Source organism: Apodemus sylvaticus, chromosome 1 (genome assembly GCF_947179515.1).
Source record: "Apodemus sylvaticus chromosome 1, mApoSyl1.1, whole genome shotgun sequence".
Lineage (NCBI taxonomy): Eukaryota > Metazoa > Chordata > Mammalia > Rodentia > Muridae > Apodemus > Apodemus sylvaticus.
Window position 1 is genome coordinate 63,737,863 of NC_067472.1, and position 23,836 is coordinate 63,761,698.

The 23,836-nt window shown below is 53.3% G+C and overlaps 3 protein-coding genes and 1 non-coding gene across 7 annotated transcripts; all 4 read right to left on the reverse strand.

Annotated features, from left to right (window-relative positions):
- Nucleotides 1-217: 217 nt before the first annotated feature.
- Nucleotides 218-6,829, reverse strand: Cracr2b (calcium release activated channel regulator 2B). Of its 3 annotated transcripts, none has more exons than XM_052195342.1 (10): nucleotides 5,793-6,829; nucleotides 3,298-3,487; nucleotides 3,102-3,213; nucleotides 2,575-2,734; nucleotides 2,034-2,180; nucleotides 1,844-1,934; nucleotides 1,518-1,610; nucleotides 1,157-1,323; nucleotides 1,003-1,074; nucleotides 218-605 (listed from the first exon to the last, which is right to left on the reverse strand). In XM_052195342.1, the coding sequence occupies exons 2-10, from the start codon at nucleotides 3,457-3,459 to the stop codon at nucleotides 428-430; spliced, it is 1,182 nt and encodes a 393-aa protein (XP_052051302.1). In that variant the 5' UTR covers nucleotides 3,460-3,487; nucleotides 5,793-6,829; the 3' UTR covers nucleotides 218-427. The 3 variants fall into 3 exon arrangements, with proteins under 3 accessions (XP_052051302.1, XP_052051311.1, XP_052051319.1); XM_052195351.1 differs by lacking the exon at nucleotides 5,793-6,829 and adding an exon at nucleotides 5,042-5,102; XM_052195359.1 differs by lacking the exon at nucleotides 2,034-2,180.
- A 93-nt stretch (nucleotides 6,830-6,922) lies between these two features.
- On the reverse strand, nucleotides 6,923-11,763 carry Pnpla2 (patatin like phospholipase domain containing 2). Its single transcript, XM_052195329.1, has 9 exons — nucleotides 11,466-11,763; nucleotides 9,449-9,681; nucleotides 9,300-9,365; nucleotides 8,738-8,947; nucleotides 8,507-8,567; nucleotides 8,236-8,403; nucleotides 8,018-8,150; nucleotides 7,716-7,838; nucleotides 6,923-7,615 (listed from the first exon to the last, which is right to left on the reverse strand). The coding sequence occupies exons 1-9, from the start codon at nucleotides 11,650-11,652 to the stop codon at nucleotides 7,336-7,338; spliced, it is 1,461 nt and encodes a 486-aa protein (XP_052051289.1). The 5' UTR covers nucleotides 11,653-11,763; the 3' UTR covers nucleotides 6,923-7,335.
- A 3,995-nt stretch (nucleotides 11,764-15,758) lies between these two features.
- On the reverse strand, nucleotides 15,759-19,190 carry Rplp2 (ribosomal protein lateral stalk subunit P2). 2 transcript variants are annotated; one of them, XM_052195469.1, is made up of 5 exons: nucleotides 19,074-19,190; nucleotides 18,750-18,873; nucleotides 17,901-17,949; nucleotides 16,007-16,105; nucleotides 15,759-15,874 (listed from the first exon to the last, which is right to left on the reverse strand). In XM_052195469.1, the coding sequence occupies exons 2-5, from the start codon at nucleotides 18,870-18,872 to the stop codon at nucleotides 15,801-15,803; spliced, it is 345 nt and encodes a 114-aa protein (XP_052051429.1). In that variant the 5' UTR covers nucleotide 18,873; nucleotides 19,074-19,190; the 3' UTR covers nucleotides 15,759-15,800. The 2 variants fall into 2 exon arrangements, with proteins under 2 accessions (XP_052051429.1, XP_052051421.1); XM_052195461.1 differs by having other exon boundaries at nucleotides 15,759-15,877.
- Nucleotides 17,737-17,872, reverse strand: LOC127676533 (small nucleolar RNA SNORA52). Its single transcript, XR_007976006.1, has one exon. It is a non-coding gene; the product is annotated as a small nucleolar RNA SNORA52 (small nucleolar RNA).
- Nucleotides 19,191-23,836: the final 4,646 nt, after the last annotated feature.

The following is a 23,836-nucleotide window of genomic DNA, read 5'->3' on the forward strand; positions in this document are numbered from 1 at the left end:
TCACACCTGTTGAAACCTGAGTCCTCAGAGCCTCAGCTGGGAGGGATGGTGAGGGTTTGGTGACTATCCAGAACATACACAAGCACAGAGGAACCCACAGCTGCAGGAATGACAGGGTAATGTGCACCTGTAAACCCCTCCATGTCACCTTGTGCCATGGACACCAAGCATGAACCACAAATGCTCTGTGGCTCCCAAACACACAAACGCCAAGGAGTGCACAGTATACAATGGCCTTTATTGTCCTTTAGACAAAGATGAAGGAAGACAGGATAAAGACTGAAGACCTTGACCACTCTAAGACTTGTTCCTCCAGGCATGGGATGCTTTCTGGGTAGAGCCACATACTTGGCAAGCAACGGCCACCCAAGACCAGTCCCTCCCAGGACCGGTCCTCTGGATAAGGAAGTGAGTCATTTGGGGTTGGTCATCGGGCACTAGGAAGATGGCCAGAGCCTCGTCTGGGGGGCCGAGCCCAGCCACAGCAGCAGCAGCAGTAGATGGGTCCAGGCTTGTGGGCAATCGCTAGAGCCTTCCTGTGGCTACTGCCCAGAAGTTTAGTCTCACAGGCATCTCTCTCATCTCGAAGCCTCAGATTCAACTCCCTAGAAAAGAGAGGTAGGAGCCTGGCGGTAGTGGTGCACACCTATAATCCCAGAACTCGGGAGGCAGAAGTAGGCGGATTTCTGAGTTCGAGGCCAGCCTGGTCTACAGAGTGAGTTCCAGGACAGCCAGGGCTACACAGAGAAACCCTGTCTCAAAAAAACAGAAAAAAAGAAAAAAGAAAAAAAGAAAAGAGAAGTAGGAGACTGAGAAAGCTAAGTTCTAACAGAAAAGTGCGTGGGGGAGATGCTTTCCCTGAGTCCAGAGGACCACAGAACAGAGCCTGCAGCATGAGGGCTACAGGGCAGACAGAAGGACTTCCAGCAACGTGGGTAGGAGCAATAATATTTGGAAACTTGAAACCACTTCTCCACATTAGCCCAGGAAGGCCTGACCCACCTCAGCAGCTCCAGCTGCCTTAAGAGGCTGAGCTTCTCTTTCTGCATGTTCCTGGAGACAGCAACCACATCCCTGTAGATAGGAAGGTAGTGAGGTAGTGAGGTGCGAGGTGGTGGGAGACCCTCCTGCCCTCACCACAGGCCCTTCACCACACCTTTGGGTTTGCTCCTGGCGACCCTGTGCTTCGCCCTCCAGTCGGCTGAGCTGCTCTTGTGCCCGGTCCAGCTGTGCTCGTACGGCCTCATAGGCCCTCTGCAGCTGGATGTGCTGGGCCTGCGCCTCTAGTTGCTCTGCAGCGCGGGCCTGCAGCTGCTGCTCCAGCTGGGGAATGGTGGAAATGCTGGCTGGCGAACCACACCCCTCCGGTGCCAAGCTGACCCCTCACCCCTGCGGCTCCTGGTTGAGGATCCCAAGGCACAGGTAACCCCCGCCCTCCCCCCCCCCGCCTCCGCGCCCAAAAAGAAAAAAATGTGGAGTCTATGCGAGGACGCCCACGTGAACTCAGTCCGGCTTACCTCCCGTTGCCTCTGGCCTGCGCGCTCCAACTCCTGCTCACGGATCTGCAGCTCCAGCTCCAGGTGGCCTCTCTGTTCCTCCCGGGGTAGGTTCTGGGGTGTACAGCCGCACTAGAGCCTTCGCTCCGGGCTCAGAGGAGGCAGGCAAGGGTGGGGAGCGAAGGGGTGGAGAGCGCGGGAAGGGGCACTTGCAGAAGCAGAGCAGCGGTCCCTGCACTTGGGGCAGCCTGGACTCCCGAGGTGAGTCCTCGGGGGCGGGACCAATCCGGGGAAGGCGGAGCGAGAGAGGCCAGCAGCAAGGCTGGGCGTGGCGTGCGCGGGCCCACCTGGCTCTGCCCGCGGTGTCGCTGCTCCCCGAGCTGCTGCTCCAGCTCTTCATACAGTCCACGCACCTCCCTCTCGTGTTCGCTCTCCCGCCTTCGAAGAACCGGGATACCATAGACATGATCATTTCCTAGCCAAGTCTCTGCCCCCTCCGTGAGGCCCCAGACCTCGCCAGGCCGGGCCAGCCCTCACCGCCGCAGCGCCTGCTCAAGACCTTCGCGCTCCCGGGCCGCCGCCTCCAGGCAGGCCGATGCGCGCATCAGAACTTCCTCTAGAGAGCCCAACAGCTCAGGTCGCTCGCGCTGCAGCCCGACCCAGAGTGTCCTCACAGCCCATTGCCTGGAGGATGCGATCAGAGACGGGAGCTGGTGGGTGACGGGCTGTCTCCTGTTGCAGCAGCCCAGAACTGGCACATCGGTCGAGCACAGTTCAACCTTTGCTTCGTGCTCTTAGGCTTCCTTGGCCTCTGCGAGTGCTAGGTGGCCTGTATACTAAGAGCTGTGCCAGTGAGTGCGTGCCTACGGTGTCTGGTGGCACCCCGCCCCGCAGAGCTATGGCCTCCTGAAATGCAAATCCTGAGGAAAATCACACCAGGCCACTCTCCCCGACAGCCACAACTGACAGGGGGTGGACTGGCAGGACCTGGGGATTCTGTAACAGACAGATGGGCAGGGTGGACAGACTGTGAAGAGAAGAGGAAATACTTTCGATAAGGGGATAGGCATCAACTCACTCGCCCAGGACCCGGGCCACTCCCAGCTTCTCCAAGGAAGTGTAGAATGTCTCAACATCGTCCTCCTCCTCCAGAGAGCCCCCTGTGCCTGACTCAAAGGTTTCCTCAGAAGTCCTCAAGAGGGACCCTCCTGGGGCCGACTCCACCCCCACAAACTTCCCTGCAGACATGGGAGGAGAGATTATCAGGACTGTGGGTTAGCACCCTGGACCTACCCAACTCCCTCCCGCCACGTACAACATATCCTGCCCTCTCTCAGGGCCCAGCTTCCTGTTTTTCTTCCTTGTTCTGGTTCTATTGGCCTGGGAAAGGGAACGACAGCCAGCTCCCCCCGCCCCACCTTGGCTGGCAGAGAAGACGGGATGGGGGAGGGCAGTTCATACACTGTAGAGTAGCTGGGGGTGGTTCAGCTCATAATGCGCCTGTTTGTAGATGCCAGAATGGCTGGGAAGTTGTGAGAGGTACAGGCTTTCATAAAGTCTAACAGGACACTGAAGAGGGTCTCCACATGTCTGGGACCTGCTCACCCAGGCCTAGACAGAACTCCCGGGCTGTGAGGAAGCCAGTGTGGGCCTGGTCCAGACTTTCGAACACAGCCTCCAGCTGTTCAGGCGTAAGGGGAAGATCATTCTGCAGACCCTGACCAGGCAAGAAGGGCTGAGGTGAGCAGCAAAGGTCAAAGGTCAGCCTTGGGTCTGGAGACCTCTTGGATCTGGGGCTCACCTGCAAATCCTGTCGAGTGATGAAGCCCTTGGCATCCTTGTCACACAGTAGAAAGAGCTCCTGGGCCTGCTGCAGCACCTCTGCTCCATGCCTTGCTGAGACCCCCGTTGTCTCCTCTCCCTCCTGGCCCTCCCCAGCTTCAGGCAGCCCAGGGCTGGCCATAGGAGCAAGTCTAGGCTCTTGGGAGGCGCTGTGAAGCAAAGGGAAGTTCAGAAGAAATGGAAGGAGGGGTGAAATGTGGCAGAGGTGCAGGTGGAGAGGTTGGGACCTCCGTGACCAGGCAGGGAAGTGGACAGACAAAAGGAACTGAGACAGGGGTGCTCCCGGGTCACTGGGATGGAATGAAGCTGACCCAGTACCAGAGCTGCTGCCCAGCACCCAGCATCTCAGGAAGCAGAGATTCCAGACAAAGGCTGGATCCCAGGAAGAAACCAGTGCAAGAAAGGGAGGGAGGCGGCAGATGGTGGCATACGTTTTAGTCCCAGCACTCAGGAGGCAGAGATAGGCAGATATCTGTGAGTTCAGGGGGCCAGCCTGGTCTACATAGCAAGTTCCAAGACATCCAGAGCTACATGGAGAGATCCTACCTCAGAACGAAAAAGAAAGTGAGACCAGGCTTTAGTGGCACAGGCCTTTAGTCCCAACACTCAGGAGACAGAGGCAAGTGGATCTCTGTGAGTTTCCAGGACAGTCTGTTCTACAGAGTGGGGTACAGGACAGTCGGGGCTACACAGTGAGACCCTGTCTCAAAAAGAAAAAAAAAAGTGCGACCTTACAACAAAAGACTAACTGTAAAAGGCAGCGGCAGGCTCTGGGCAGCCGGCAGAGATTTCGTAGTGAAAGAGGCTCAGAGAGTAATGCGTGCGTCTCCCACATCCTGGACTTGGGAGAGCCCAAGCGGGGACGGCCTATGGCTGAGGGCTGAACCACTTCTGACCAGGTCCTTAGCCTCAGGCCTGAGCCTGTGATACCCTGGACTTCTGACAGCTGGCAAGCGGAGAGTAAACTCCATCAGCCCCTCCCACCTGCCCGGCATGCCTTAAGGCTGCAGGTGCAAGGTCCCAGGCTTGGGCACTGGACAGCTTTTGTAAGGAACACCCCCACATCTTGGTTTAACACAGCCTCCGGAGCTTTCTCCTCCCCTCGGGCCTCCCTCTCACCTCCTGGAATGGACACCCCACCTCTCATTAGAGCCACCTGTCAGTCCCACAGTGTATTAACCCCACATTTCCCAGAGCTACAGCTCAGTGACACTGACCGACTATCTCACTTTTCAGTGTTTGAGCTCATCTTCCCCCCCCCCCGCCCCACCCAGATTCCGGGAGGAAAGGCACGACAAGCCAACGTGAGGAAGAGCGTGGTAGGGAGACCTGGAGTAATCATTGGCCCCCCTGATGGCTACCCTCGCTTCAACCAGGCTCGGTCACCACCCCCACCAACCGCTCCAGGGCTCTGTGGGACCGGAGGTCCATCCTGGCCGGAAGCCGTGCTGCCGCCAGGCTCCAGGGAGTCCAGACGAAAGGCAGCGGGTGGGCCCACAAGCAAATCTCATCCACGCACGGCTGGGCTAGCTGCCTTCACCCCAGGAACACAGCCGGTCCAGACAGAGATGCGTGCGGTCGCCGCTCCACACAGCGGTCCGAAGGCGCGACCACTGGAGCTAAGGGCCCGGGGTTGGGGGGTGGGGAATCCGGAGGGCGCGGCGCTGGGACCCCAGCCGCGGGATCTGCGAGCAAATGCCTACCTGCGAGCCTTGCCGCCGCACCTGCCGCGGGCGGGCCGCTCCTCCCGGAAACGCGCGGCGCGCCCCGCCCCTGCCCGGACCCCGACAGCCCGCGAGGGGCGCGAACCCAGAGCGACCTTGCAGCCTTACAGGCCGGGAGCCCCCGGGATAGCACGTCCGGGTGGATCTCCACCAGGGTGCTGCTGTAGCTTTGTCCCGCCTCTCCTATCCTGGTGACCCGACCCAGAGTGGCTAGCTCTCCCCGGAGAGCCACAGGGGACAGCAATGTTGTGTCCCTCACTTCCACCTCCCCCCTCATACCCCCCCAAGACCCTTTTAAGACAAAATCAAGGCCGGGGAGGTGCAGATCCCAGCCCCCACCCCACCCCCGGAGTATCCAGACTTAGAGTGCCAAGAAGTGTGTGTAGGAAAATGCCGAGCAGGAAATAAACCAAATACTTTCAGTGGCTGTATCCAGGGCGGCAGACACTAGATTTTCTTCTCTTTACTTTCCCGATTTAGAGTCTTCTAAGTTTTAATACTAGAGAATGACATGTAAGTTAGCTGCACTCCTGTGTGGGGGAAGTGAGTGTGGGGCGCGGAGTGAGACCGTCTCAGCAGTCTGCCCTCAGCACTCCTCACGGGGCACAGTCCTAATCAGGCTCCCCCTGAGCCTAGAGGAATGAATTTCTGAAGATGCCGCCAAAGTCCTACTTAAGAGGAAACCCATCTACTTCCAAGGGTATGCCCCCAACCAAACCCCTAAACTGACCTGAAAAGCTGGCCTGGCTATCGCAGGCTGCAGAGGCGCTGGGGGGGCCCTGTGATTCTCAAGCAGAACCACAACAGGCTCGCTGTATAGGACAAGACCTGGAGACGAGGGGCGGCCCCTGGCACCTAGGCCAGGGACCTGCCTGGCCGGCTCTCCCAGTCCTGCTGTCCCAGGTCCCATAACCAGATCAACCGTTATTGTTGGCTAGGGGCTGCGACCGCAGCCACTGTGCACCTTTTGGGAGGGGCAAGTGGGTGCTGAGCTGGGAGGACTGAGCTAAGTCCTACAGACAGACAGCTAAGCCCACCCCTTTGGGAGGAGCAAGTGGGCGCTGGGCTCGGAGGACTAAGCTAAGTCCTACAACTGGACAGTTGGCTTACGCCCCACTTGCAGTTCCCCTTCTTCCGAGACTATTACAACACACACACAAACAGCACTGGCTACTCCGGGAAACCATGGTGAACGCTCACTACTTCGCCTCGGTACTGTGGACCCCTCCCAGGGTTCTGGTGGGAAGCAGGTGTGGAAAAGGCACATGCACCTGGCAAGGAAGCTGTGACAATCAAGGAAGAGGAGCCAAGCACGAAGTTCTGGGCGAGATGCCCGGGTGTGGGTCAGGAACTGATCTTCCCTGGTCCCCAGGCCTCAGTTCCAGAAGCAAGTGTCACCCTTCGCGGGGATCCAGCCCTGAAGTCAACTCCACACCCTCCACCACTGTGTCACCGTGTGGAGCGCATGTGTGGGTGACACCTTCTGTAAACATTTTCCCCCTGGTGCTTGAGATGGAATCCCGACCTGGTGCACACTAGACAGCTGCTCAACCGCTGGGCGACTCCAACCCAACACTTTAGTTTTTATTAAACTGAGGGTCTCAAACTCCCAAACACATCCGCTGGCCTCTTCAAACACTGCCCAAGAGACAGTCAGAAAGCCTCAGAGAAAACAGAGCAGCTTACGTGTGTCCTTGCCAGAGGGCTGACCTTCTGAGAGGGCCCCCAGCTGCCAGGACTCAAAGGACCCTTCAAAGCCCAACTGTCAGATACTGAGACGCCGGTCCACTGGGGAAAAGTTCTGTCTGCTGACCACAGTCAGAGGCAAGGGTAACATGCAGAAGTGAGGAAGGCAGAAGCTGAGCTGTGGCTTTTATTATATCTGCTTTGGCAAAAATAAATAATTCTTCACACACTCTCCAAGGAAACTTGGAAAACAGGGAGAAGCAGCAGATGTGGAGTTCTTAAGACTGACCCTGCACTGAAAGGGTGGTGGGCAGGAGTAAGGCACAGGTGAAGGGGAAGGCTCCGTGGGCTCCAGGGGAGGTGACTCCTCCTCCCTCCCCACCAGGAGTAGCGTAGTGAGTGGCTGGTGAAAGGTTTCACATCAAAAACCCACTTGCAGCTGTGCAGGGTCCTATGTCCTCATTCCACAGCATGTAAGGAGAGAGCCAGGAGGACAGGGTCTTGCTCCGCCCCGGGCCCCTCTTTCTTAGTGGGGCAGGACAACTTGGAGCTTGGCTGGTAGCCGGGCGAGGTGGGAATGATGGTTCTCAACAAGGTGGGAGGCCAGGTGGATCCCGTGGGGCGGCAGGATCTGTGGCGGTGGGGCTGGCAGGTGTGCGCATGCGCAAGGCATCCGGCGGGAAAGCCACATTGGTGCAGAAGAGACCCAGCAGGAGCTGACGCTGGCATTCTTCCCACTTGGCCAGCGCGTCCCCCAGTGAGAGGTTGTTCCGTACCCAGTTGGGCAGTGCCTCACTGTAGGTGGCGCAAGACAGTGGCACAGAGGGCAGAGACTGGGCACGCCGCAGTTCCACCTGCTCGGACAGTCTGCAAGGTGGGGAGGAGGCACGGAGGAAAGGAAGGCTTAGTGGAGACCCAAGATTCCAAGACCCGGGACCCCGGTGGCCAGGCAGTCAGGGCAACTCACCTGGAAGGCAGATGGTCACCCAACTTCCTCTTAGCCCTCATCACCAGGTACTGGCAGATGCTACCTGTCTGCTCTTTCATCCACCGGATATCCTCGGGTACATCAGGCAGCCACTCCAACAAACTGAGAAGACAGCATAAGCTCAGAAACAACAGGCTGGGATCGGATGCTCCCTTGACAGGTACCGAAGACCTAGCCTCCCCAACCCTCCCACGTACCCCACTGCTCGTCGATGACCCTAGACCTCTGTCCCCAATGTCTATGTTGCTGTGTCCTCCCCAGACTCCGTTTCCCACCCTCACCGGATGGTGAAGGACACTGCACTCTCCAGCGGCAGAGTATAGGGGACCATCATGGCGGTCGCCAGACGCACTGGCAGCATGTTGGAAAGAGTGGTCATCAGGTCCTTTGGCTCCACACAGGCCTCCAGCAGGGCTACAGGGAGGAAGGCAGGCGCTAGTCATGAGGGAAGTGGCGGGCCTCCTAGGCCTCCCACTGAGCTTCCTGCCCCATGGCGCACCCTCATTGAGTCTGGCAGGCAGGTGCTCTAGAATCCGATCTCCTCCATGGGGCTGCAGTTGGACCTCCTCTCTAGTCCTCTCCTCGGCTACAGCAGCTTCCTCTGCATCCTCTTCTTGGGGGACAACTGGGGGCAGTGCCAGCAAGGGGTTAGGTTGGTTCAGTAGGCCTGGGTTGGGTTGGGGGGAATGACAGAGAGATGCCATCAGAGTTTATGGCCAGCAGGTGGCACTGCAAGTCCAGCTTCTCCCACCCTAGGGCTGCCCACACACCATTCCTCCTAAGGAATCGAAGTCCATCTCTGTAGCCCTGTTTGCACATCTCTCGGAGAACCTGTGGCAGAGATGTAAGTCAGTGTGAATGGCGCGGCTGTAGTCTCTGCAACAGTCACCTCCACCCGCCCTAGCTTGAAGTGCTGTAAACCTTGGAAAGCATCCAGAAGCCCCGCTGCCGACCCAGGGCTCAGAAGTCCCCAGGAGTCAGGACTAGCTGTGAGGGCTCACCATGGGCTCTGGCGGGAAGAGAGCCTTTGAGAGGCGGTAGAGATTGCGCAGGTTGAACTGGATGCTGGTGTTGGTGACACGAAGCTCGTGGATGTTGGTGGAGCTGTCCTGAGGGCAGATGTCACTCTCGCCTGAGAATGGGGACACTGTGATGGTATTCTTCAGCTCATAGAGTGGCAAGTTGTCGGAAATGCCGCCATCCACGTAGCGCTTTGCAAGAACACACATGCACAGTCACACGCCGGGGGCCGGGCAGGGTGTGGTGGCAGCCCGATTCAGTTCCGTTTGTGCCTTTGGCCCACTAGGCACTGGCCACTGGGGACTCAGCAAATGGCCAGACAGATGGAGTTGGGATGGGCACCAGCCAGAGGAAATGTGAGTCTCCCCAAGACTGCCCTGGGTCCTGAGTCATGGGAAGTAAAGCAACAAACAGGCAGCGAGGGACTGAAGAGGGAGAGGGGTGCCCAGTGGCCTTTCCCCTCCACCCCTTTTTCCTTCCTACAGCCCAGAGACGGTAGATGGTGCCTCTCGTTCCAGGGCAGGGCCAAGCAGAGCTACTTACCACCCCTTGAAGGGTAGGGGGGATGAGACCACAGTACACGGGGATAAACGTGCTGCACACATTGGCCTGAAGAACAAGACACAGGGGAGTAGACCAGGGCCTGCCTTGGGTTAATCCCATACCCACAACCCAGTTTCTCCAGTGCCTACCTGGATAAGCTCATCCTTGGAGCTAAAGTGGGAGATGATGACATTCTCTCCATCTGAAACACGCGTCAGGGAGATGCCCAGGCGTCCACTGGCACGCTCATGACAATCAGCAGGCAGGGTCTTTAGTAGACAGCCACGGATGGTCTTCACCAGGTTGAAGGAGGGGTGCAGAGGGCCTAGGAACCGCTTCCGGGCCTCCTTGGACACTTCAATAATGTTGGCACCTGCTTCACCTGGGAGAGCAGGGCGGGGATCAGGGACAACATTCCCAGCTTAGTAAGCATCCTTCCTCCAGGACGCCACACCCAGGAGACACGCAGATGTTATATTCCATTGACCCTAAGACACCTATGCCTACACTGGGGACTGGCTCACAGTTGGGACTTTGCCACTTAAGTAGAAGGAGGCCGGCCACCACCCTGGAGATAGCATACAGCAGGAGCTGGCCAGCTGGGATTAAAACCTGCCCTATGCCTGGTATTTCCCAACTGCTTGTCCCCATGAGTCACCGTGCCTAACATTAGGTATGGCACGTGGCCGAGAGTGGGGAAGACAGAGGGTCAACTCTGACCTACTTCAACCTTCACCTATTTGGCTAAATGTAAGTAGGTGGGCAGATCCACAAAGCCCGGTTCGGCCCAAGAGGGACTGCCTCAAGAACATGAACTTAAAGTGGTGGGCCCACTTCTTGGGAAGACACTGCCTCACTTCCACCAAACGCAAGCATTCCAACACTTAGGAGGCCCTGGGTGCTGGCCCAGGACAACAGTACAGTGGCCAGAGAGAGGAGAAGCTAGGGGTTCCCCCCCGCCCCCCTGAGGACCCATGCCCTCTCCAAGATGCTCCCTTTGGCAGGCATGGGACATACAGACCAAGGGTTTACAGCTGACAGTAGGCAAACTGTCATGGCTCTAGCTGCCCAAGACCACCTGGGCAGGGTATTGGGAGTAAGTAGCTCTGTGAGAGTGGCAAACCTAACTCATTCCCAACCCAGGAACAGTCTTCATGTATGTCTTGAGACCAGCTACCCACTACACCTACTCCTCTGAAAGCCTCCACGAGAAGCAGTGGGCAAGATCACAGAGTGAACTCCAGGTACCAAGAACTAGAACTGTGTTCCTTCTCCTCTTCCCTCCTCAGGGCAAAAGTGATGGGAAAGAGACAGAAAAGTCCAGACAATCTCCTGCTGAGCAGGATGCCCTTGTCACCTTGGCTGACCTACGGGATGATGGGGGTTGGGCAGCAGTTCCCAGGACTCCTAAGGAGGAAGAACGTTGTGTGCTGTAAACAACAACCCACGTGGTAGCCGGAAGTGTGAGACCCAGCCCCCCCTTCCCATCTCTGTACTCCTGAAAGCCTTCAAAGCACATTAAGTATGGACACCCGGTGAAGTGGGTCAGCTGGCTACAGCTGGGGAGTCAGGCTGTCAATCCACCATGGACAGAGGAAGCAGACTCCAGCTGCGTTCAGAGGGTTCAGAGGTCCCCTTTAGGAGCCATGCCACAGTGTCCAGATGCCCATTTGAGGAACCCTTGTACTAGGCCCCAGAGCCAAAGCAGTTTGTAGCGGCAGAGCCTCAGGACACAGTGACCGCTGGCATCCAGTTCGGGGAGACCAATGCCCCTCCTCTCTCTCGCTCATGGCCCCGCCCACGATTTACTTTCTCTTTCCAATAACAGTCAAGTAGCACCTGCCGGTTCCCAATTTTTGTGCCCCTTAATGCAGGCTACATGGGCACTAGAGAGAATGCCATAAGCCAAGAGCGCGCCAGGCCCCACCCCAGTCCCTAGACACTCTTAGAACAACAACAAACCAGAACCCGCCCCGGACCGGGGCTCAGAACAGGACTTTCGGTCATAGTTCCGGAATACAGGCAGAGATGCCCCTCTCTACCGCTCCTACTGCACTAGCTGCTGGAGCAGCTTCCCTACGCGGGCAGAGCGTGGGACGCTAGAGCATCCGCCAGCCCGCGCGGTCCCCACCACACCCTGCCCAACTTCCGCGCAGCCTCGCTCACCCAGGCAGGCCCCAGTGACCAGCGCTGTGGCGGTGAGCGCCCCTGCCGAGGCTCCGTAGATGTGAGTGGCGTTGGCCACCAGGAAGGGCGCGTGCTCACGGAGGCAGGAGGCCACGCCAATGTGGTAGACCCCGAGGAAGCCGCAGCCAGCGAATGAGATGTTCCACTTGGTCTCCCTCGGGAACATCGTGACTCGATGTCCTGCGGGCAGTGGGTCCCGCAGTCTTGATAGCTTGGGGTCTCCGCCGGCGGAGGCGGAGACGCTGTGCCGGGAGGCAGAGGAGGAGGTGTTTTAGTGCGGGGTGAGGGCGGGGCCTGGTCGGCAGGGGGCAGGACCTGGGCGCGCGACCCAACTGGATCAAGCAGGGAACGGCCGCGCCCCCCTAGGCCCCGCCCCTTCGCGACACCTGCTGGGCAAAGCCATCTGAGAGATCGAGGTGGGGGGATTCTCAGGATTCAGTTTCTCTCTTTCGACCCCACAGCTCCTTCAATCCGGGGAACTGCCCACAGCTTGGGCAGCCCCTGGACTTAGGGAGATCCGAGCGCGTGGAGAAGTGCAAGTTTTGTACAGGTCTGGGTGCCGGAGTTTGTGAGCAGGTGCCTCCTCCTCCAGGGATACCCGCTAGGACACAGAACCTGGGCGAAATCGCAGCGATAGTACCCCCATGGATCTGAAACCCTGAGTCACTCAGGCTAAAGCCCCCAAAACCAGCAGGCCAAACAGACTGACACTGGCCCAGGAAATACTGTCACAGACCCAAGTTCTGCTCTGCCATTATAGGGACCCTCGGTACCCTAGCTGCCCACTTGAGTTTTAGATGTCTGATCCTGACTCCTCCGATTGTGGGGTCTACTTGGTCTTAGACAAAAGCCTCACCCCAACTAATTGTTCCAGGAAGTGATGTGCTCCTGTTACCCTCTTACCCTTTTCCCCGGATTGTTCCCTCAGCTGAGGGACAGGCTAAAACGTAGTCCTCATCTTACCCCACACCAAACAAGGTTGGGGTTATGGGTGAGAGTGTCTTTTCGCCCAGAAATTCTCGCTCCCAGACCAGCTCTAGGCCTCTCACAACACAACTGTGTTGCCATCAATTCAACCTGAAGCTCTCTGAGCCAGAGCCTTTTATTCAGGTAACCCAGAACCTTGACACACACCACAATTTCCAGACCATCAAGAATGAAATTAGTTTATTAAGCATACAAATGAGAGGCACTTAGGCAAGTGCAGGCCTTAGAAGTGGGCCTAAGTACCTGAACAGTACTTATATACATGACTTGGAGGGGGTTTGAAGCTGATTAATATAAAAATAAACTGTTTATACAAGGAAAAGGATCTACTGTATACTATGAACTTCAGTCCTGAAGTTCGAAACCTGCCTCCACCTTCCAAATGCTGGAATTAGAGGCCCCTAGCTTAATAGCCTTTTAAAGGTCCACCATGCAGGCTTGCAGCGGAAGGAAATATGTTGAAAATAACACGCTCGAGGGGATCCTTACACGTCATGAGGAGGCTGAGTTTGAAGCAGTTTAGTTTATTAGCCATTTTGTTTGTGAAGTTTTCTCAGAAAATGGAGTACAGTTCTTTGGCAGGTGGTCTGGTCAGTTATGTTGAAAGCCCTTGGCTGTCAGCCATCAAGAGAAGGAAGTGTACATCAGCAGAGTGAGAGCCTGGCGAGCGGCGCCAGGGCTGTTCTAAAATCTCTCTAGTGGTCCCAAGGACAAGGACTAAATTGGGAACAAAAGAAAGATGGTAGTAGGGCTGGTAGATGTAGGGAAACAAGTCCTCGGGTCCAAGGGGTCCTGGGGACATTTCTCTAAAGTCACAATGACCCAACCTGTAGCAGGAATACATGAGGTCAACAGTGTTCCAACACACTATAGCCACAAGGTGGGGTACTTCTGGGGCTACTGAGCTGAGCTCTGGCCATCAGATAAGGACAGAGCATCCAAGGAGGGTGAACAGTCTCTGTGGCCCTAGCTGTCCTGACCTCAAAAGATTTTACAGCTTCTACCCCCATCCTGAACCACAACGCACAGCTTACTTCCACTTATGGGCACCTGAGTACAGGTACAGAGACCTGAAGAACCCAATCCCCAACTATGAGCCAGGCAGTGGTGGCGCATGCCTGTAATCCCAGCACTCTGGGAGGCAGAGGCAGGCAGATTTCTGAGTTCGAGGCCAGCCTGGTCTACAGAGTGAGTTCCAGGACAGCCAAGGCTATAGAGAAACCCTGTCTCGAAAAAAAATCAAACAAAGAAAAAACAATCACCAAGTATGGATACTGGAAACAGAACCCAGATCCTCTGCTACAGCCAAGAGTGCTTTTAGCCACTAAGCCATCTCGTTAGTCCATGATTTTTTTTTCTCCTGAGACAGGGTTTCTCTGTATAGCCCTGTCATGGAACTCACCCTGTAGACCAGGCTGGCCTCGAACTCATAATCCTCCTGCCTCTGCCTCCCAAGTGCTGGGATTAAAGGCGTGCGCCACCAATGCCTGGCTTAGTTCCTGACTTTTAAAGAAGTATATGCAGGTACCTAGAAATCAAAGGGATGCATGACTCTCAATATTTGGAGGTACAGGTGTGTCACCTGACTTAGACAAACCCTGTCTCTTTACTCAGTTCAGAACTTGCCTGCCAGGCCCTTATATTAAAGGTGTGAGCTGCCATTGCCTGGCTTAGTTTTTTTTTTTCCCCTTTGGATTTGGTTGAGACAGGGTTTCTTTGTATAGCCCTGGCTGTCCTGGAACTCACTCTGTAGACCAGGCTGGCCTCGAACTCAAAAATCCACTTGCCTCTGCCTCCCAAGTGCTGGGATTAAAGGTGTGCACACCACCGCCCGGCTGAATTTGATTTTTCAAAGTTCTTTATGCTAGGTAAATTTGTTCTGTGCTGGCTTGGACTACATACTGTATGAGACCAAATAGTCTCAAGGTAGGGTGTACCCGGCTATGTCCTGATTAATATAACCATGAGTGACGGTACAGTAGAAACAAGTCCTCAGTAAGCCCAGGGCTTATCATGGTGGTCACAGAAAGAAGCTAACAACTTCAAAGTCCTCCCCTCTATTTTGTTCCAGTAATGGGCCAGAGGGACAGTGCTGACCCAGCTCAAGACCTCTGCTCTCATTTCCACAGAGGGTAAAGCTGTTTGGGCACACACCCTTCAGACCCCTGGGAGATGCTGTTGCCAAGAACAGGGCCGGCCTTTCTCGGAATCTAGAGGCTAGATAACTCCCATGAACAACCTAAGAACCTTAAGCAGCACAAGCCCCTCCCTTCCTTCAGGGTACAAGCTAGAATTAGGGTGCCCAGAACCCTGGACCCTCCTAGCCCTATTTCTTTCTTTTTTTTTTTTTGGAGACAGGGTTTCTGTGTAGACCAGGCTGGCCCCCAAACTCAGAAATCCGCCTGCCTGCCTCTACCTCCTAAGTGCTAGGATTAAAGGCGTACACCACCAGGGTCTGGCCCTACCCCTATTTCTACCTGCTCCCTTAGAGCTCACGTTTTAGCTAGCGGGGGGATGGTGATGCATGCCTATAATGCCAGCACTCTGTGAGGCAGAAGCAGGAGGATTTGAGTTTGACTGGTCTACAGAGTGAGTTACAGGACAGCCATGGCTATACAGAGAAACCCTGTCTCGATAAAAACAAATCCAAAAAAAAAAAAAAAAGTGTTAGCTGTGTCATCCACCACCCTTCCTGGCTCCATGGCCATATTTTCATTCCTTGCTACAGGAAGCACCAGAGTGATCTGCAGCCTGTTCAACACACCTATCTGTCTCCCCACGACTGACAGAGCCTTTACACTAGTCTCACTAGGTCCTGCTCTGCCTTTTGCACTCCATAGAGCAGCCTGTGAGGAAAGGACAGGAATGCCCTTGAAGTTTATAGCCAGCATGACATGTATGCACAATGCAGAGAACCAGCCATTAATAGCTACAGCACCCTGAAAGCTGTCTATACCTGACACAATCCTCACAGGGAACCTCAGGGAAGCCTCACTGCCACGCTGAGTGGAGTGTTGACCTATGAAACACTTAGGGCAGGCAGAGCCTGTGCAACTACTCAAACAGTGGCTCAGCCCAGGCTCACATTTCCCACACTGCTTTCCCAGAATACTTAACTCAAGGATCCATGGAACAGGCCTGACAGTTCTCTAAAGCCACAGCCCTAAGCAAAGGGACCCTGGGGATCGGCTCCTCTTCTTCCCCACTGACCCAGCACTCCCACACTCTGGGAGCCGGAGCTGAAGACACAGCATGTCACATGTCGACAAGATGTTTAAAGGCCACTCAAGATACATAAAAAGGCTTTATTTGCAGGGGAGCAGGAATTTAATCAAACAAGCCAAATCCCATGTCGTCATCCGACTCCTCAGACTCCTCCTTCTTCTCATCTTTCTTCTCCTCTGCTGTGAAGAACACCATAGTAAGCACTGCTCCCAGAACTCATCCAGGCTGTCCCAGGAGCCCCAGCCAGCAACAGAACACATCCTGAGTACCAACCCCCTCTATCACCACCCACCCATTAGACTATTTACCTGCAGCGGGGGCAGAACCGGCAGCAGGAGCTGCAGAACCAGGGGCAGCAGAAACAGCCACAGCGCCACCAGCAGGCACACTGGCCAGCTTGCCAACACCTATATAAAATAAAAAGAACATGAGACCAGAGAACCTGTAAGGGTCGAATTACCAACCCAGGGAAGGAAGCCATCACCCCAGTGATCTGCTTACTTACACCACTGTTACCTGCTTCCACTCTAAAACATAAAGCAACTGTGCACACACCTAGGAACAGCATACCATTTAAGACTGCTTTTCCCCTATTCTGACCCACATAAAAGAAACTGGAACTAGCACAACTCTGACCTCCACCTTAAGAATAAGATGGGAGCTGGAGAGAACGGCTCAGCGGTTAAGAGAACTGACTGCTCTTCCAGAGGTCCTAAGTTCAAGTCCCAGCAACCACATGGTGGCTCACAACCATCTGTAATGGGATCTGTTGCTCTCTTCTGGTGTGTCTGAATAAGGCTGCAATGTACTCAGATACATAAAACAAATACATCTTAAAAAACAAAAGTAAAAGCCGGCGAGGTGGCACACACCTGTAATCCCAGCACTTTGGAGGCAAAGAAAGGTGGATTTCTGAGTTTGAGGCCAGCCTGGTCTACAGAGTGAGTTCCAGGACAGCCAGGGCTACACAGAGAAACCCTGTCTCGAACACTCCCCAAAACCCAAACAAACAAAAGTAAGATGGACAAGCTATACATGCCTTTAATCCCATTAGGGGATCTGAGTTCAATGCCAGCTTGGGCTAAACAGAGAAACCTTGTCTTAATTGCTGTCTCAAAATCCTCAAAACAAAAAAACAACAACAAAACAAAAAAAACCTGCACCAAATAAGCTGGGAGGTGGTAAGACACATCTATATAACCCAGCACTTGGATAAAAGACAAGTGGATTGTGAGTTTGAGGCCAGCCAGAGTTCCAGGACAGTCAGGGCTACTTAGATAAACCCTGACCCCAAATAAATAATAAAAAAAAAAAGTTCAGGCTGGGCTTGGTGGTGCACATTTTTAATTCCAGCACTCAGGTGGCAGAAGCAGGCAGATCTCTGTGAATTTAAGGCCAGCCTGGTCTACAAAGAGGGTTTCAGGCCACAAGGGTCATCATTACAGAGAAAACCTGTGTGTGTGGGGGGGGGGGGAGGGGGGAAACCAAGAAAACTCACAAAAGTTTTAGTTAAAAATCTAAAAATTCAGCCGGGCGTGGTAGCGCACGCCTGTAATCCCAGCACTTGGGAGGCAGAGGAAGGTGGATTTCTGAGTTCGAGGCCAGCCTGGTCTACAGAGTGAGTTACAGGACAGCCAGGACTACACAGAGAAACCCTGTCTCAAAAAAAAAAAAAAAAAAAAAAAAAAAAAAAAAAAAAAAACAACCAAAAAAAAACCAAAAAAAAAAAATTCTAAAAATTCAGCAAACATGTTCATATAAGTGTGCCCCAATGTTCCCGCTCTTTCACCACAGGGCTGAGTTCACAGGACAGATCATCTGCTGAGCTGGTTTTGCCTGTCATGTGCACAGGGCAAGCACACTATTAACTGCTCAGATTGCAAATAAGTACCTGTCTGATGGCACCAGAAATCCGTATGCCTAATAAAAGGTAAGAAAGAGCCTGCACCTATTTTTAGAACCCCTATCCCTGCTCACAGAAAAGGCTTTCATATCCTGGTGGGAACAATAAAGAAGTGACTCCATTGCCAGCTCCTGAGCTTGTCCAGAAGTGCTGCGGGCACAAGCCTAAATAAAAAGGCCTTGCACAACTCTGGCAGGGTTTCTAGGATGCTCTGGTCCACAAGCGAACCCTGGCAGATCATTGGCTGACCAGCAGGGATTAGAATGGACCACAAACATGTTAACTTCCCAGGAACTCACCCTGAGCGATGACATCCTCAATGTTTTTTCCGTTCAGCTCACTGATGACCTGGGTAGACAACCATAGCTAGCAGTCAGCAATGCAAGGCACAGCAAGGGGTTCTGAAGATACTAGACCTCTCTACTCCCAGGAACTAGCCGTAAGATATCACTGGATCTTCTCAAAAAAGATGTTGGCAAATTCGAGATGCTAGAATTCTAAAGTTTGTTGGAATTAAAGTTCCGTGTGCAGCATAGGTAGGATTTAAATATCATTCTAGAAAAAATTTAAAGGGCAGTGAGATAGCTCCACTGCTAAAGAAGACTTGGACTCTGCCATGTCCTAGGGTTTGATTCCCAGCTCTAACCCTAACTATAAGTCTAAGGAGACACAGATGCCTCTGCTGGCATCTACACACATATTCTACACTGCCAATTAAAAAAGAAAAAAAAAAAATGCTAGCATGGTCTACAGAGTGAATTCCACCACAGCCAGGGTTACAGAGAAATCCTGTCTCACCTCACCCCTGCCAAAAGAGTAACTTAAGAAACTGGTTAGCCAGAAAGTGCCAGGTTAGCCAGAGCTACTACGGAGACCTTGTCTCAAAAAATAAGGTCACACAAGAGTTTTAAACTCCTACAAAAGCACGATGACCAAGAGTTTGTCATGCATGAACTTCTTGGACTGCACAAGGTTCTCAAAAGAATTAAGGAGAACACTATCACTAAAATAGGTGTAGGCATCCATCCATCCATCCCTTTCAACATTCTCTCATCTCATCTACATTCTCTCTGAAGGTACGATCCGGACCTAAGGGCCGCCACTGGAAGTCATTGCGATCCAGCGGCTCCAAGTACGCAGCAAACTACCTTGTTGAGCCGGTCATCGTCCGCCTCGATGCCCACGCTGTCTAGTATTTTCTTGATGTCCTTGGCGCTAGGAGAGGAATTGCCCCCGAGGGCGGCCAGCAGATAAGAGGCGACGTAGCGCATGCTGAACGGGACAGACAAGAGGATACGGTGGTGTGGTTATCCTAGAGGCCTTCTGCTTCCCTCTCCATTTTAGCCAGCAAGTGAGGCCATGTGAGGCCCCAGGCCTCCGATCACGGAAGGCCGTACAACCCTCGACTCCCGGCCGCGGTCCACCCCTCAGTCCCAACCACTGTTCGCGGCCCAGCGGGCGAGGGTACTCACTCGGCTGCGGTGGACAGACCTCACGCGTGCTACCTCGGCGGCGTCGGGAGGCGAAAGGAAGACGCTGACGAAGTGGGCGGGGGTAAACCGCTACCCAGAATCCCCCGGGACGCGCACGGCGGCGCACGAGGGCGCCTCCCATTGACGAAAAGTGTGCACCGGAAGGAAAAGATGTCATTGTCCTCCGTCATGTGTTCCCCACAACAAAAACAAAGGGTTTTTCAAGTACCAGGTGCTCATATAACATGGGCGAGGGTCTCCCGAAATCGATGCGGGCACGGGCGAAGTTTTCAAACCTCTCTAACCCCTCGCGTTCCCAGCATGCCACGCGGCTCCACAGCTCCCAACATGCAGTGCGGAGGCCTCGCCCAGGTCAAATTAAGGCGAACTACAAGTCCCATAATGCATGACTGTACGACATTCACACCGGAAGTGCGCTCCCTTTTTGCCTTTTCTGGTTGCACGTGGGCTGGGTGGGCATCTAGAGGTTCAAACTGTAGTTTTGTGGATAGCAGAGGTCCTAAATTGGGCTGGAGCTAATGGCTCCCAAGTTCAGCTGGTCTGGGAAAGTTAGGCGAACTATCTGAGGCCTAGTGATTGCAGCCATATCTGAACACACCTTTTTTTTTCTTTTGAGTCAGGTTTTTTTTTATATACCCTTAGCTATCCTGGACCTCTGTGTAGAGCAGGTTGGCCACGAACTCACGAGATGACCTGTCTCTGCCTCTGGAGTGTTCGGATTAAAAACGTGTTGCATAAAGAGATGGCTCAAGGTTTAATAGTTTTGATGTTGACTGCTCTTCCAGAGGTCCTGAGTTCAATTCCCAGCACTCACATGTCACAACTATCTGTAATGGAATTTGATTTCTTCTTCCGGTGTGAATCAAGACAAAACACATATAAAACAAAGAAGTAAATATTTTTTAAAAAAGCAAACCTTTGCCTCGTTGGGAAGTGGTGTTGCATGCCTTTAATTCTAGTACTTGGGAGGCAGAGGCCAGTGAATCTCTTAGTTTAAGGACAGCCTAGTCTAAGGCTACATGTAGAGACTTTCTCTCTCTCTCTCTCTCTCTCTCTCTCTCTCTCTCTCTCTCTCTCTCTCTTTCTTTCTTTCTTTCTTTTTTTCCTTTCATTTTTTGAGACAGGGTTTCTCTGTAGCCCTGGCTGTTCTGGAACTCACTCTGTAGACCAGGCTGACCTTGAACTCAGAAATCTGCCTGCCTCTGCTTCCCAAGTGCTGGGATTAAAGGCATGCTCCACATTGCCCGGTTGGAGACCCTGTTTCAAAACAACAAGAAAGTGTTCCTTTACACTAGGCTCTGGAGACCTCTCTGTCCCTTTCTCATTTCCACCTGCTGAGAGCCACAGAATCTACATCTTTTTTTTTTTTTAAGATTTATTTATTTTAAACAGGGCGGTGGTGGCATACACCTGTAATCCCAGCACTCTGGGAGGCAGAGGCAGGCTGACTTCTGAGTTCAAGGCCAGCTTGGCCTACAGAGTGAGTTCCAGGACAGCCAGGGCTATACAGAGAAACCCTGTCTCGAAAAAAAAACAAGCCCAAAAAAACAAGCCCAAAAAACCGGAGGGGGGGTATTTATTTATGTATGTGAGTACACCATTATCAGAAGAGGGCATTAGACCCCATAACATGGTTGTGAGCCACCATGTGGTTGCTGGGAACTAAACTCAGGATCTTTGGAAGAGCAGTCAATGCTCTTAACTGCTGAGCAGTCTTTCCAGCCCCAGGATCTGCATCTTTTGTGCTGGGGTTAAAGGTGTGGGCCACCATGCCCATGAGAATGTGTGTGCCTCCTTGGGTTGCAAGTGCACTACATTGTGTACAGTGCCTGCAGGAGCCAGAAGAGGGCAGGAGGGCAGAAGTTCCCCTAGAATTGGAGATACAGGCAGTTGTGAGATGTCAAATATCGCTGCTGGTCACTGAACCAAATTATTCTGCAAGTTAAGTGCTCTTAACTGCAGAGCCATTTCTCCAAACTTCATTTTTCTTTAATTTTGAGACATTGTCCTATCATGTAACTCTGGCTTGCCTGGAACTCACAGAGATCTACTTGCCTCTACTTCTAGAGTACTGGAATTAAAGACATGCACACCATACCTGGCTTTTTTTTTTTTTTTTTTTTTTTTTTGGTTTTTTTTTTTTGGTTTTTCAAGACAGGGTTTCTCTGTGTAGCCCTGGCTGTCCTGAAACTCACTCTGTAGACCAGGCTGGCCTGGAACTCAGAAATCCGCCTGCCTCTGCCTCCCAAGTGCTGGCATAATTTTTTTATGTTGTGATTTTTTTTTGTTTGTTTGTTTCTGTTGTTTCAGCTCCGTGTAGCACTGGATGTCCTGGAACTTGTTCTGTAGAACAGGCTAGTCTCCAACTCAGAGATCCACCTATCTCTACCTCCAGAGTGCTGGCTGGGATTAAAGGCATGAGCCACTACCACCTGTTGTGATTTTTTTTTGAGACAGGTTTTTGTTTGTTTGTTTTTTGTTGTTGTTGTTTTTGATCACTGAACATTTATTCTTATTCCTAGGTCCTAGTTTCAGCCAGAGTGCTGTGGCTGTGTTGTGACAGACAGGTGAGACCCAGGAGGCTCCCAGGAGAGGACCCAAAGGCTGGTGCTAATTCTCTATGGCTACATTGAAGTTGAAGCCAGGCAGGTGGTAACGTGGTCATTGCTCCAGTCTGTAGAGCAGACGCAGCATCCATGGCAGGTTTAGAGGGCTGGGCATGCATGGAGGTCGCCTCTGTTAATGCCCCAACACACTCCCATGCTTTGGGGCCAAGTGCTAGATGCAGGCATAGGAGTGAGGCCCTGGCAGAGTTCAGGACAGGCAAAGACACCTGACAGTGGCAGGCAGCAAGAGACAGGTTGGGAGCTGCAGGTGACCCAAGTCCAGGTAGGCTCATGCCAGGATGGCCCTTCCCAGGCACTGTGGAACCCTGAAGGGTCCTTGATCCTGGCTTTGCCCTTCCGAACTAGGGGCTTGGGCGAGCCTGAGGTGAAGCTAAAGAGGCAGAAAGCTGTTCCAGAAGGAAAAGCCGTAGCTTCCCCTGGAGGAATGCTGAGAGAAGACTTAGCTACTGGACACCTCTCCTACTGCCTGAGTACCCTGTCCTCTAACAAACATGGCTGCCTAGCTGCTGAACCTAGCAGCTCTCAAACCCCAAAGCCCAGAGGCCCTTTGCTGTACAGCTCTAGTGTCCACTCTGATAGCCACTGCAGGCACGAGATACTCTCTGTGCCTCAGTCTCAGGAGGCCCAACCTGGCCTGGGCTGTGGAGTAGAGGGGCTGCAGGGCTGTGGAGTGGAAGGGCTACAGGGCTCTGGGAAGTGGTGTCGGAGCCGCCTCTGTAGGGTCAGGGTCTCCCGCCAGGTCTTGCTATCAATGTGCAGGTCCCAGTGCTTGTTTACCACCAGGAAGTCACTGCTAAGGTACACGACGGACAGATTTCCCACGCTGCCAGGTGCCATGGTGGGGCTGCAACAGGGCCAAGGGACCAGGATGCCACGTCTCAGCCCTGCATCCAACCTTGCTTCCCCATACGAGGAACCAGGTCTTGGCCTGGCTGGCACACAGCTCTGCCTTTTCAGCCTGGCCATTCCACCTTGCTAATTGTGATTTTTTTTTTTAAACTGTAAAATAATACCCAAGAGGGCTGGAGACATGGCCCAATGATGAATAGCTCTTTTTCAGATTAAAAGCATATACCACCATGCTCATTAATATAAACTTAAATAATAGTCCTAGGATTATTGCTTTTGAGACAGGGTCTTGCTGTGCAGCCCAGGGCGGCAAGCCTCCCATCTGACTAGGCGCTGTGCTTGCACAATTACATAAGCCCCTGGGACTGTTCTTTTCTTTTTTTTCTGTGTAGCCTATTTGTTTGTTTGTTTGTTTGTTTGTTTGTTTAATGTTTATGAGTACACTGTAGCTGTACAGATGGTTGTGAGCCACCATGTGGTTGCTGGGAATTGAATTCAAGACTTCTGGTCACTCCTGCTCCACTCGCTCTGTTGGCCTTGCTGGCTCCGCTCCGGCCCCGCTCACTCCAGCCCTGTTCTCTCCGGCCCACAGATTAAAGTACCACCAGGTTTTAATACTGCTAAAGGCTACCGACAAGACACAGAATGCTTTGTGGACTTCGGGGAGCGTTTATCCAAACAGTACCTTCATCTTTTTTTGTTTGTTTGTTTATTTTCTTTTTTTTTTTTTTTAAGTCAAGATCACGAAAGAAAGCTGGACACTAGATGTCAGGTCTCTTTTTATGGATGGTTGTGAGCCACCATGTGGATGCTGGGATTCGAACTCATGACCTTTGGAAGAGCAGTCAGTGCTCTTACCTGCTGAGCCATCTCTCCAGCCCCTGTTTGTTTATTTTCAAGACAGGGTTTCTCTGTATAGTCCTGGCTGTCCTGGAACTCACTCTGTAGACCAGGCTGGCCTCGAACTCAGAAATCTGCCTGCTTCTGCCTCCCAGAGTGCTGGGATTAAAGGTGTGCGTCACCACCGCTTGGCTCAATACCTTCATCTTTATTCCAATGCCAGTCTGTCTCCTGTAAGGTTAGAGGAAGAGGTTTGTAGGCACAGCTTAGGATAGTTTCTTCTTTGGGGATCTGAAACTGAGAGACATACTGATTCTACTTGATCACTGCACAGGGTCAGAGGTTCTGCCCATTATCATCAAAGCAGGAGCATGGCAGCATCCAGGCAGGCATGGAGCAGGAGAAGCTGAGAGTTCTACATCTTCA